The following is a 13517-nucleotide window of genomic DNA, read 5'->3' on the forward strand; positions in this document are numbered from 1 at the left end:
GGACATCGATATCCTAGTGGCGGTCTCACAAGCATGAATGGAAAACTCAAGGTATTTCTTATCACCAGGAAGTAGTCACCAATTTTTTTAAGTCTGTTTCCTATTCAAGTCACTTCAACACAAGGAGGAAACAAACAGTATTTCCTTGAAATAAAAAATGCAAACAGAACTACACTTGTTATTATAAGCAAACATTGTTTCAAGTGTATATTGATTCAATTTATAGTTTTAACTCCATGCCCTTATGACTACTTTGGATTCCAATAATGTGATTCCAAAAAAAGTACAAATGTTTGGAAATATACAAATCATTTCCAGTTGGTTTAGACAAGACTTTCTTTTTCAGCTCTTCTTTCAACTGTCCTTCACCTCTCTTTCAAATAGTATTAATTAAATTATAATGGTTATGGTCTAATAATTCTGTACTGAGAGACTTTTCTGTTGGAAAGTTTGAAGATAATTCAGTAACTTTTCTCAATATGAAATTTTGACTCATTTGCAGGGTTTTCCATGGAAAATTTATCCATTTATATTACCTTTTTATTTTTATCTTAAAGCTTAAATAGTACTACTAGCTTCTATTTCGAAGAGTCCTTATCATGACTGAAATTTAGCAAGTTTCAGAACACAAGTAAAGATGGCTGGCAGGTCTCCAATATGAACATCTAGCTGATAAAACTAGGGTTGTCTTCTCTTTTTTTTTTGAAACGGGGAGAGACAGTCAGACAGACTCCCGCATGCGCCCGACCGAGATCCACCCGGCACGCCCACAGGGGCGACGCTCTGCCCACCGGGGGCAATGCTCTTCCCACCAGGGGGCGTCGCTCTGCCTCGACCAGAGCCACTCTAGTGCCTGGGGCAGAGGCCAAGGAGCCATCCCCAGCGCCCGGGCCATCTTTGCTAAGATGGAGCCTTGGCTTCAGGAGGGGAAGAGAGAGACAGAGAGGAAGGAGGGGGTGGGGGTGGAGAAGCAAATGGGCGCTTCTCCTATGTGCCCTGGCCGGGAATCGAACCCGGGTCCCCCGCACGCCAGGCCGACGCTCTACGGCTGAGCCAACTGGCCAGGGCCAAGGGTTGTCTTCTTAGATATAATTCTTATGAAAAAAAAATCTTAGAACTTAAGACCATCTCTCGCTATGGACTAGGTCTCTACTTTGGTAAACAGGCCCATAAATAAGTCCATCCCAAATTGAAGCCATGGAGATGGAAGAGGCGAGTGAGGGAAAAAAATAATTTCTGAGTGACTAACATGTGGTCCATATTTTTAGAATTGTTCTCTCTCAGAGTTTCCCAGTGGTCAATATGTAATGTCAGGACTAGGGTCCCTTCCTAAATTTGATTTCTCTTTCTAGTTTTCACTTCCTGAAGTGGATGTCTTATGGGGGTTGGGTGTCTTTGGAAACCTTCTCCAAACCTTAGATATACACACTCTCTTTGTTTCGCATTTTCCCTTGATTTCATATTCCGATGTCTTTTCTTTACACCAAACTGAGAAGACTTCAACAACTAAAATTGCCATAGAAAAAAAGAGCAAATAAGCCTTATTTTAATTTAGACTTTAGCCCAGATGGACTAATAGAACCTATATAGCTGTCTCCAGTCCAGTTGAACTTTCAGAGAGCATGTGCAGGGATCTTAAGGCAAATAGGTAATTGAATGCAACTTTGCCTGCCTTTGTTTGCTACAGGCCTCTGCTACCCTCCAAAACCTGTAGAAGGCCTAACTTAAATCATTTAAGGTCCAAAGGTTTTTGCTTTTAAAATTCCTATGCTTTGAAAACAATTTCTTCCAATTCTAGTTTGATTTGGAACCACCGCCCAGCACCTCCCCCTCTTCTCACCAGCCCTGTAGCAGCAAAGGTCGTCAGAATCTTATGTGTAGACATTCCTTAAAATCACTTATTACTGATTTGGCAATTAATTGTGTCAAGTGCACAGATAAATATGATGTTGTATATAATTACAAGCCTTTGGGTGTTCTCTTTTAGATATTCTCGCACCATGTCGTATGCAGGATAGTGCGCACTCACCTGGAAGTTTACAGCGAGGGGCAGGGCCGCTCCAAACCCCATTCCCTTCCCTGTCACTGGTGCAGCGGATGGTGCTCTCCCCGAAGAGGGTGAAGGTCCTCTCTCTGTCTGGGTCGGGGTCACATGTGTAAGTTACTTCTTTTCCAAAAGGAAAGGTTTCCAGAGGTTTTCCTGAGTGTCTTCCGTTCAGGATATCTGGAGGATTTGGACATAAGATTTCTGGAAAGAAGGCAAGAGCTGTGAGATTCACTGAAGAATTTCACCAGAGCTAATCTGCTGTCATAGGGTGCTATGGTGGATGCTACCCAAAAAACACTTCAGACAGTCTAGGTTGGTATAGGCCTTTGATGAGATGGGCTAAATGAAATAAAACCTTAATCTCATTTTTCTTGAAAAAGTATGAAAGAAATTTGCTTATCTTGAATCTTCCAGATTGTTAAATCTTCTGGGTAATAGAAACTTAACACTGTTAAATTAAGTACTTTAACTCTTTTTTTTTTTTTCTGAAGTTGGAAACGGGGAGACAGTCAGACAGACTCCCGCATGAGCCCGACCGGGATCCACCCAGCATGCCCACCAGGGGACGATGCTCTTTTGTGACCAGAGCCATTCTAGCGCCTGAGGCAGAGGCCATGGAGTTATTCTCAGCGCCCGGGGCCAACTTTGCTCCAGTGGAGCTTTGGCTGAGGGAGGAGAAGAGAGAGACAGAGAGAAAGGAGAAGGGGAGGGGTGGAGAAGCAAATGGGCGGTTCTCCTGTGTGCCCTGGCCAGGAATCGAACCTGGGACTCCTGCACGCCAGGCCGAGGCTCTACCACTGAGCCAACCGGCCAGGGCCAAGTACTATAACTCTTTTTTTTTTTTTTTTTTTGTATTTTTCTGAAGCTAGAAATGGGGAGAGACAGTCAGACAGACTCCCGCATGGGCCGACCGGGATCCATCTGGCACGCCCACCAGGGGGCAACGCTCTGCCCACCAGGGGGCAATGCTCTGCCACTCCGGGGCGTCGCTCTTTTGCGACCAGAGCCACTCTAACACCTGGGGCAGAGGCCAAGGAGCCATCCCCAGCACCTGGGCCATCTTTGCTCCAATGGAGCCTCGCTGCGGGAGGGGTAGAGAGAGACAGAGAGGAAGAAGACGGGGAGGGGTGGAGAAGCAGATGGGCGCTTCTCCTGTGTGCCCTGGCTGGGAATCGAACCCGGGACTTCTGCACGCCAGGCCGACGCTCTACCACTGAGCCAACCGGCCAGGGCTACTATAACTCTTGAAGAAGAAAAATAACCCTTTGGAGGGTAACTCATTCAATAAGCACTTATTCTGTGTCAGCCACTCATTGGGACTCTGAGGTATAGTGAAGGGCACAGAGAAAATTATCCTTCAAGATACTTCCATTTACGAGAAATATTTCCACAATATATTCTGAGTGTACTAGTCACCTTAAAGATATAAAACTTTTTCTTGATAATTTATTGATACTGAACATTAATCTTGATCATTAGTTTCTGAAACAAAGCTACCAAGGTCACTGTAAAAATTCTAAGCAATTCAAATTGCTTTTTTTAAAATGTAAGGATCTGTTTGTGATTTAATGATCTTTTCTTTCTGTCATGCTTTGAATTTTTTAATTCTTTCTAGTATCCACTTGTCTGTTTACAATAGTCCCCTTCTCACTACTAATTGGCATTTCTAACCAGGCTTGGGATTTGAAAGAAGCTACTTCAACTAGTAAGAGTCATGAAAAATAAGATTTTCAATCAATAACTGAGCTCCATTGTATGCCTGTAAGACAGACACTTATCATGTTTTATTAAGAAGCACTGGGTTTGCCTGACCAGTGTGACACAGTGGATAAAGCATCGACCTTGGACGCTGAGGTCCCAGGTTCAAACACGTGAGATTCACCACCGGCTTGAACACAGGCTCATCGGGCTTGAGCACAGGCTCATCTGTTTTGAGAACAAGCTCACCAGCTTGAGCATAGGCTTACTGGTTTAAGCGTGGGATCATTGACATGACCACACAGTCACTAGCTTGAGATAAAACATTGCTGGCTTGAACAAAAGGTCACTGGCTCGGCTGGAGCCCCCTGGTCAAGGCACATAGGTTAAGCAAGCAATGAACAACTAAAGTGCCACAACAAGGAGCTGATGTTTCTCATATCTCTCCCTTCTTATTTCTCTCTTAAAAAATAAAAATAAAATAAAAAAAGAAAGAAGAAACATTGGGTTTCATGGATAGCAGCCATTTATATGTAAGTTTTGTTTTCCTAAGTTTTACTATACAAAGCACATTTTGATGTCTGAGTAGACTTCTAGCAATGTAAACATTGTAGTTACATTTGATTGTTTAATATACATGTATAGTTCCAATCTTTAAGATCAAAAGATCAAACAAAACCTTATCTTCCATTGAGCAAAATATAAATGTTTAATAGGCTTATAATTTCTGAATCTTTCAACATAATAAATTTAGGTACATGTTTTGAGAGTTTATGGAGTCCTAAACAGCTTATCCTGTGTAATGCTGCCCCCCATTTTCCTCTCTTCCTGCATTGCTCTAATCTTTCACTTCCATAACATTTATTGTTCATTGTTTTTCCTGACCTTGACTCCAGTTGGGTATACATAACGTGGGGACAGAGAATTAACTTATGCTGTTCACTGCTATAACACCAGCGCTTAGAATAACATCAAGCACATAGTATGTGCCCTGTAAATAGTTGTTTGAATGAATGTATCATATTTATATAGATATATTAACAAATAAAAAAATTTAAGAACGAGCACATCCTGATGTTAAAGAAAAAATAGAATTTTCAAAGGAAGAAAGGAAAGAAAAAAGGGAAGAAGAGGTGCTGGATGGTTGGCACAATGGGAGAGCATCAGCCTTCATGTTGATGTCCTGGGTTAGAATCCTGGTCAGGAGACACAGAAGAAGCATCCATCTACTTCTCACTCCTCCCACTTTTTCTTCTCTCTCTCTCTCTCTCTCTTCTCCTGCTACACCCAGGGCTTTATTGGTTTGAGTACACTGGCGCCAGGCATTGAGGATTGCTCCATGGAACCTCTAACTCAGGTGCTAAAAATAGCTCAGTTGAGAGCTTGGCCTCAGATGGGCAGATCATTGGTCCCAGACAACGGTTGCCAGGTAGATCCTGGTAGGGGCACATGCAGGAGTCTGTCTCTCTATCTCTTCTCCTCTTACATTGAAAAAGAGAAAAAATAAACAAATAAGGAAGAAATTTGTCAAAACTTTACATTATTTAATCATTCTTGACCCAGAGGCAAACTACTGCAGGATACGTCATATAGAACACAGAAGGTCAGAGACAGAGCAAATGGTTCCCAAAACACATGACACCCAGCCAAGTGCATCACAAAAAATTGATCTCAAATAAATACTATTAAAATAATCAACAATTGCTCAAGAATTCAGATTACAAAATGAAATACCCACACAGGGGTGGCCATAGGTCAAAATCCTAAAGAGGTTAAGGGAGAGATTTGTCTAAAGTGTTACTCTTTCTACTCACGTTCGCACACAGGAACACTGCCATTCCAAAGGCTTTCCATTTCCATCAAGATGCAATGACTAGTAGAACTGCCTTTTAGCTGGAATCTAAAGAAGAAAACGGTAGTGAATAGGTGAGCTGTTTCAGCCAAAATGCCATTCAGTTTGCAATCTGAGGCCCTGACAAAAACCTCAGCATCCTAAATCAACAGGTGGCAGAAGTTTGGAGGCCACATCAGTGTGGACAAATCACAGCCTCCAGTCAGAGTAGTAAAGCACAGTTAGTTGGTCACACAATACATAGTCCCAGCCTAAACTGTAGACGGCAGTCATAGCATAGTAACCATCTCGTGAATCCTGGATTTAGACACTTAGAAGTGAATCTCTAACTGGTCATGATACATCTGAAAAATCTGCTCGTCATTATGAGATAGCCAGTCTTCCAATGCAACAGCTTCAAAATTCTGATAGTGTAAAGCAAGTAAAACACCTTTTACTTTTGGACTGAGAAAAGAGAATAACTGGGGAGAGACCAAAGGCTTTTCTTTAGTATCTGCATCTGTGATGGCCAAGAAGAAGGCTCACAACAGCATATTGGGCTAGGAAGAGTAAGTCTGAATACTCTATGGGAAAAGGAGAGGAGATCAGAAATTATTTTTGTATAAAATCATCCAGAATTGTCAATGTATGTGGGACCCTGATGACTCCTTAATCTTACTGGGTCTGACCCTGGGTGGCTGCCAGGATGCTTTGGAATAATTGAGATGTGCACACTGTGAAGGGCACCAGATTCACATGAGCAAGCTAATGACGTTCCTTAAAACGTTCACAAATGGCATCATGATCTCATTTCAGAGCCCTTAGCCCATTACTCACCAGAGATATATATGATCAGGCTAAAATGAGTATTTTAATACTGTTATTCTTATTACCAGTTTCACTTTTGATGGTTAAAAAAAAAGACTAAAATAATTTGTAAATAATTGTAATTATTTTTAATGAGCTTTTTGTTACATAGCAAATTCTTCTTGGGAATGTTCGAATTACTCATTCTTTTTTGCCTGGAAAATATGAATTTTTCACTTACTGTGTCACATGTATGTTCTTAATCAGACCTATTATATGTCTTTATAATTGTCATTTAATATATCACCCAATTTCCCCTTCATATCTCATGTTATTAGTTAAACCTGTTCCTTACTCTTACTTTTCTTATACACTTCCAAAATTTAATCCCCCCTAAATTTTCATTTAGCCACACCAAACTTTTCCCTTTTTGAATTAACTTCCAATTTCAATTTCAGTGTCCAGCAGGCCAGGCAAGCTCACACTCACCCCTCATCACAAATGAAGGACACCTTTGCCCCAACCTCAGTATTAAGTGGAAGGCGCACACGGCCATTAGGAAGTTGCTCCCGGAAGTCAGCACATGGTTTCACTGGAGAAAAAGAAAAACAGAGGTAACACTGGCACGTGGTGAATAAAGACCCAAGCTCAACATTTAAAGGAGAGGAGAGTGTAGGCACCTGCACATCTGGGGGCATCTGGGCTCCAGTCTCCCTGGGGTGTACAGCGCAGAGAGGCGGCCCCTCTGAGGTCATAGCCGGGCTCACAGCTGTACAGCACTTCCTGGCCAGGGAGAAAGTGGTCTTTATCCCTTAGGGTGTGCTTACCGTGCAGGATTTCTGGAGGCGGCTGACAAACTGGGGAGAGAAGCAAATGCTATTAATTGTATGAAAATCAGTTTTCCTCAGTGGTAAATTGGCCATCAGAATCAGAACTATAAGTTGATAATTTTTTTAAAATATCTGGTAGACTAACACCCTCATTTCCTTTTAAGTCTTTATTCTAATTTCTGGAAAAACATCACTAATTTATATCTTTTAAGACAATAAGGAATGCTTGTGCCCAAGTCTTATCTAACAGACTGGCCAATCATTGAACACATTCGGGTAAACAAACAGGATTCAGATCTCTTCTCAGCCCTCTCAACTCCTCTTCAGTAGCTTCCTAACGTGGGTTCGTGAAGAACTCTGCATCTCTCTGTACTATACAGCCAGGTGCTGCTTAACTATTTATTCCTTTCTACTGAACAAAATCTTCTAAAAAAGGATCCTACAGACTTCATAATGAAAGTGCTTAGCATACAGCACATTGTAACAGTCTCTGTTTCTTTAAACAGTTGAATTTAACTCAATTAAAATGCACTTGAGTCTCAAATAAATTTATAAAACTTCAGTAAAGTAAATAATCACTTCATTTTGGCTTAAAGCAGTATAGTTCTCCTCCCTGGACTTCAGCTTTCCCAAATATAAAGTGGGGAATGGGAATAAAATAACTGACTGTCTTGAGGTCTTTGGAAATACTCTGAAATCCATTTTCAGGGCTCATCACTCCTCTGCTTCCCTTGATTAATAATTGCAAGATGATGTGATTTTCTTTTGTATTTTTCTGAAGTTAGAAGCGAGGAGGCAGTCAGACAGACTCCCTCATGTGACCAACCGGGATCTACCCTGCATGCCCACCAGGGGCTGATGCTCTGCCCATCTGGGGTGTCGCTCCGTTTCTGACAGAGTCATGCTAGCTCTTGAGGTGGAGACCATGGAGCCATTCTCAGCACCCGGGCCAACTTTGATCCAATGGAGCCCTGGCTGTGGGAGGAGAAGAGAGAGACAGAGAAGAGGGAGAGGGGGAAGGGTGGAGAAGCAGATGGGTGCTTCTCCTATGTGCCCTGACCAGGAATGGAACCGGGACTTCCACACGTTGGGCTGACCTCGACCACTGAGCCAATCGGCAGGGCCAAGTGATATGATATTTAAGTGCTGTGTTGATTACCTTTCTGTGAACCCCCAGCCTCACATCTCTGTCTTCTCCTTTGACTGTTGAAGTTAGAGGCCTGCAAACTATAATTGCTCATGTTTCCTAATAGCTGGGTTCTGGTTAGACTCTGTCAACTGGTGTACTGCATAGCAAATTAAAAGGCAGGAAGATGATAGAAGCTATTCTTTTTCTAGAGAAGGCTCGGGAAGTAGCAGTGTTGATGGCTCTTGCTTAGCAGCTGCACCCTCACTTCTAGCGATGTCATGGCTCCAGCGATCTCAGCTACATCCTGGCCACACTGGGGGAGATGCCTGCTCAGCGACAGTTTTGGCAGTGGGTGCAGGTGTGTGTGCTCTAGTCCAGCAGGAACAGTAGCTTCCTGCTTTCTTGTGTGAATAGAAAAAAAAAAAGATGGATCCACGGACTAAACCTGCCAAGTTCAGGTGAGCCTTGCATGGTGGCCTTGCAAACTCAGAGACCTAAATAACCACCTAGGATGTTCTAAAAATAAAACTTTCTAACTAAAAGCTGTTACTGGTGGGTAGTCAAGTCGTGGGTGGTATTTTTCTCTAACAAAGGTCAATGTTTACTTTCATAGGACCTGACTGCTGTCTTTGGCATCTACAATAACATAGCTGGTAGCATGCCTTTGAAATGTAAGGGGACCCGTTTTTTGCCCTGTTCTTGGGAGACATCCTACCAGAGCAGGAAGCAGCAAACCCCTTCATTGTTCTTGGTATCATATTAATTGTTAACTGTTAACTATCATATTCTCACCTATGTAAAATAAATTTAAGTATATACATTTTTTACTTTTTATCCAATTCCAGAAATTTCCCATACTTGCTTTTCCCTGGTCCCTAATTTATCACCAATCAATTTCATGTAGGCCCTATGTTTTTTCCTTTAATTCTAATGTATAAAGTAAGTGGTAAAACTGCCGTTTGCTGGAGCACTTTCTCAATCTGTTAAGACCTTGCTTCTTGGCGATTGTTGATAGTTCGGTTCAAATAAACTCATAAAAAACTCTTACAGGTTTGGAAGTTTCTTAGTTGAAACTGGAAACAGGATTCTTCTTATTGCTTTTCTTGACCATCCAACATCCTTATATCTTATAATCTGCGCTAACTCCCCCACTCCTCGAAGCATCTAGTGTGTTTTTTCATTTCTATGGCTCTGGAGTCAGGCAGACTTGGGTGTCAGTCTTCAGTCTACAAGTTAGTATTGGTTAACTCTTGAAAAGTTATCTAAGCTCTTTAAGAATCCAATGGAAACTTTACATTCTGTGCACAGATTTAGCTTTGTTTTTCAACTTGAACAACACACATGCAGGCACACAGACACACAATCATCCTTTACCCAAAAGATGCACTCACACTGCTTTCACCCGTCTTTCCCCCAGAACAACATGGATCTCCTGGTCCTCCTACAGCTCAGCTCATCCACAGGCCCCTCCAAAGCTTCAGTCAGACTCACCCCTGGAGCAGCTGGGCAACTCAGGCTCCCATCTGTTTTGGGTCCGGCATTGCACAAGAGAGGATCCTTTCAGGACAAAGCCAGGCTGACACCTAAACATCACAATTTCATTTAAGGAGAACAAGCTTCTGTTCTCAGACACCCTGATTCCATTCTCCACGTCTGGAGGCGTGCACTTGTTGGGCACAATGCACTGAGGGGCAGGGCCACTCCAGGTGCCCTCCTGATTATCTCCGCTGGTGCAGTGAATGGATGCCTCGCCCACGAGCTCATACAGCTTTTCCCTTCTCTTTCCAAGATCGCAGCGATAGGTCACCACCGTTCCATACTGAAAATGCTCTCTGTTGATGCTAATGAAATCTCCATTGGGGATGATTGGGGGTTGCTTACAAAGTATTCCTGGGAGAGGGGAAAGCAAGTTAAATAATGGTGAATTGAAATAACTAGTGAGAGCAATCCAATAAATCACTGAGCTGTTACTATTTTTACACTCATTATTTCCTTTTTTTAATGTGTGTGTGTGTGTGTGTGTGTATATATATATAATATATATATATTATATATATAGCTTAAGGTAGAATTGGGAGGCAGACAGACTCCCACATGCGCCAGACCTGGATCCACGCAGCATGCCCACTAGGGTGTGATGCTCTGCCCATCTGGAGTGTTGCTCTGTTGCAACCAGAGTCATTCTAGTGCCTGAGGTGGAGGCCATGGAGCCATCCTCAGCTGTTGTGCCAACTTTGCTTCACTGGATCCTTGGTTGAGGGAGGGGAAGAAAGAGACAGAGAGAAAGGAGAGGGGGAAGAGTGGAGAAGCAGATGGGTACTTCTCCTATGTGCCTTGGCTGTGAATCGAACCTGAGATGTCCACACACCAGGCCAAAGCTCTACCACTGAGCCAACCAGCCAGGGCTCATTATTTGGCTTTTAATTTTTGCTAACATTTAGATTAGGTTTTACAAATTTGTAATTTATGTGGACATAATAAAAAACATAATTGTGCTTTCTTACTTATCTTATTTCCTGTAAACATATCCATTTATTAATACAATTTAGATTCTTTTCATTGGTAATAACTCTGATCATATTATACCATAGTTTACACAATTTTCCCCATTTTCTTTTTCCAATTGCCTTTTCAATTTTCATATTTGTTATCAATAAAAACAGTATAGTTTTTAAAAAAATTAAAATAAAAAGATCTTTGCATATATACGAGTGGTATCTTGAGATATGAATTTAATTTGTTCTGTAACTGATCTGTAAGTCAGTCAACTCAAATATCAAACTGCTGATACTGGACCTGTGTGCCAATGCGCCAACTAGCGGCAGCTTCCCAAATTACAACTGGTATCTCAGAATTTCACTCAGATCTCGAACAAAAATATGGACCGAGTCGCAGCTTGTATCTTAAAAAAAAAATTTGTATGTTGGTCTGTTCATATCTCAAGGTACCACTGTGTGTGTATGAAAAGTGAGACAACACAGATATATAGCAGTAGAAAATAGAATTTGAATGTATTTGCATATACATGAGAGTATTTATGAAACTGTAGACTTTTGTGTGTGTTAAACATATTAAAAATGATATAAATAAAAATATAAATTACTAATATTCATTTAAGAAGATAGTGAAAGATACAAAGAGAAAGAAATGGGAACAGGGAGAGAGGGTGAGGAAAAGGAGAGAGAGGAAAATAAAAATTATAATTATCTAGTGGTTTTGGACAGTCACCCAGGCTAAATGGAACTAGGTTTCCCAGACTTACTTTGCCTGCCTGGCTCTAAGTTAGGGAAGCAACAGCTTTTCCCCTCAGAAGGTCATCCTTGGTTAGAGGTGGTGAGGGGGCCGATGCAGAAGAGCTAAGGGTTCCAGTTTGTTCTCCTCTCCCTCTTTTCTCATCCAGCTCTCTGAAAATGCTGGTCCCACTCACCTGTACTCATTTTTACCCACTGTCAGATGCATCCCTGTGAACTTACAGCAGGCAGCAGTCGTGAAGACACAGTCCTTTCCTAGATTTCTATACCAGCCCTTCACAGCTCTACTCCAGCCTCCTGAAAGTGCCAGCTCTGAAGCACCTGTGTAATGATGTTTCTCGTCTTTTTAGAGTAGCTTCTCACACAATAAGGTCTAGTTCCATAACAAATCTCTTATTTCATAATATTGATAGTAGTTTTGCTTCCATATTTGGACCAAAATTTATCCTAGAGTAACAGAGGAATCTGGGATTGGTTCCTTAATGTACTATTTAAGAAGTTAATGTTGATGCTGTCCATTGAAAAGCTCACGGAAATAAACGATGACAGGCAGGGACAAAAGATCACCTAGTTATCAGCTGTAGCCGTCTGTAAGCAGAGAAGCACGACTTTGAGTGATTAAGTGGTTGCTGCCCTAGAATATTTTAAAGAGGACATATAATGGGGTTGCTTGCTTGCTTTTTTTTTTTTTTAATAAGTTTCTTTTTTTTTAATTTTATTTTATTTATTCATTTTAGAGAGGAGAGAGAGACAGAGAGAGAGAAGGGAGGGAGGAGCTGGAAGCATCAACTCCCATATGTGCCTTGACCAGGCAAGCCCAAGGTTTCGAACCGGCGACCTCAGCATTTCCAGGTCGATGCTTTATCCACTGCGCCACCACAGGTCAGGCGCTTGCTTGCTTTTAAGTGCACCAGAGAACGTGACAGTGTTGAAAGGATGAGTTCAAAGCTTTAAATTCCTATTCGGCTTCCAGATCCAAAAGCTTCTATATGTTCTATATGTGCCCTAAAAGAACACTTGTATCCTATAGCCACAGGGCCAAGATTTCTGAAAATCAAATCCAACATCTAATCTTGTGGTTGAATTCTAATGCAAATTTATTTCACAACTTCACAGGGTCTCTATACTAAAGTCAGAGTACTGCTTGGGATAGGATTCTGAAAAGTGAGCTGAAGCTATATGGCCAGATTTTTTTTTTTTTTACAGAGACAGAGAGAGAGTCAGAGTAAGGGATAGACAGGGACAGACAGACAGGAATGGAGAGATGAGAAGCATCAATCATTAGATTTTTCGTTCCGCATTGCGACACCTTAGTTGTTCATTGATTGCTTTCTCATATGTGCCTTGACCGCAGGCCTTCAGCAGACCAAGTAACCCCTTACTTGAGCCAGCAACCTTGGGTCCAAGCTGGTGAATTTTTGCTCAAACCAGATGAGCCCACACTCAAGCTGGCGACCTCGGGGTCTCGAAACTGGGTCTTCCACATCCCAGTCCGATGCTATATCCACTACGCCACCACCTGGTCAGGCTATATGAATTTAATGAAGATTAAATTTTAATGAAGATTTTAATGAAGCTGAATACCTTCAACCTAGAAATTCTGTCGAGTTGTGTTTTGCTAGAAGAGGCAGTCCTTCTTCCCCCGTAGGAGAAGGTGTGCCTCCCCTTGCCTGGAGAAACCTTAATGACTCTTCTTGAGGTAGCTGTCTGATAGGGTTCCCAGAGGAAATATAGGTAGTCTAATTAAATGCAAGCTGCAGGAGAATATAACGATTTTCTAAGTGTATCACAGGATTGCATGGCACATATCTATACCACAAACATATTTATTGCTTATTTGAAATTGAAGTTTAACTGGGTATATTTTTATTTAGTAAATTTGGCAACTCAAATGGCAACAAGTGGTGCTCTTCCTCAGGACCTA

General features: G+C 41.8%; 1 protein-coding gene across 1 annotated transcript in view; it reads right to left on the bottom strand.

Moving 5' to 3' along the window:
* The window catches only part of CR1 (complement C3b/C4b receptor 1 (Knops blood group)), a 166865-nt gene that overhangs the window by 69144 nt on the left and 84204 nt on the right, over positions 1–13517 (bottom strand). The window contains exons 31-35 of the mRNA XM_066254496.1: positions 9834–10232; positions 7064–7240; positions 6873–6975; positions 5560–5645; positions 2030–2248 (exon numbers count right to left, since the gene is read on the bottom strand). Coding sequence (XP_066110593.1) covers positions 2030–2248; positions 5560–5645; positions 6873–6975; positions 7064–7240; positions 9834–10232 — 984 coding nt within the window. The remainder of the gene's footprint in view (positions 1–2029; positions 2249–5559; positions 5646–6872; positions 6976–7063; positions 7241–9833; positions 10233–13517) is intronic.

This window comes from Saccopteryx bilineata, chromosome 2, assembly GCF_036850765.1.
Source record: "Saccopteryx bilineata isolate mSacBil1 chromosome 2, mSacBil1_pri_phased_curated, whole genome shotgun sequence".
Taxonomy (NCBI): domain Eukaryota; kingdom Metazoa; phylum Chordata; class Mammalia; order Chiroptera; family Emballonuridae; genus Saccopteryx; species Saccopteryx bilineata.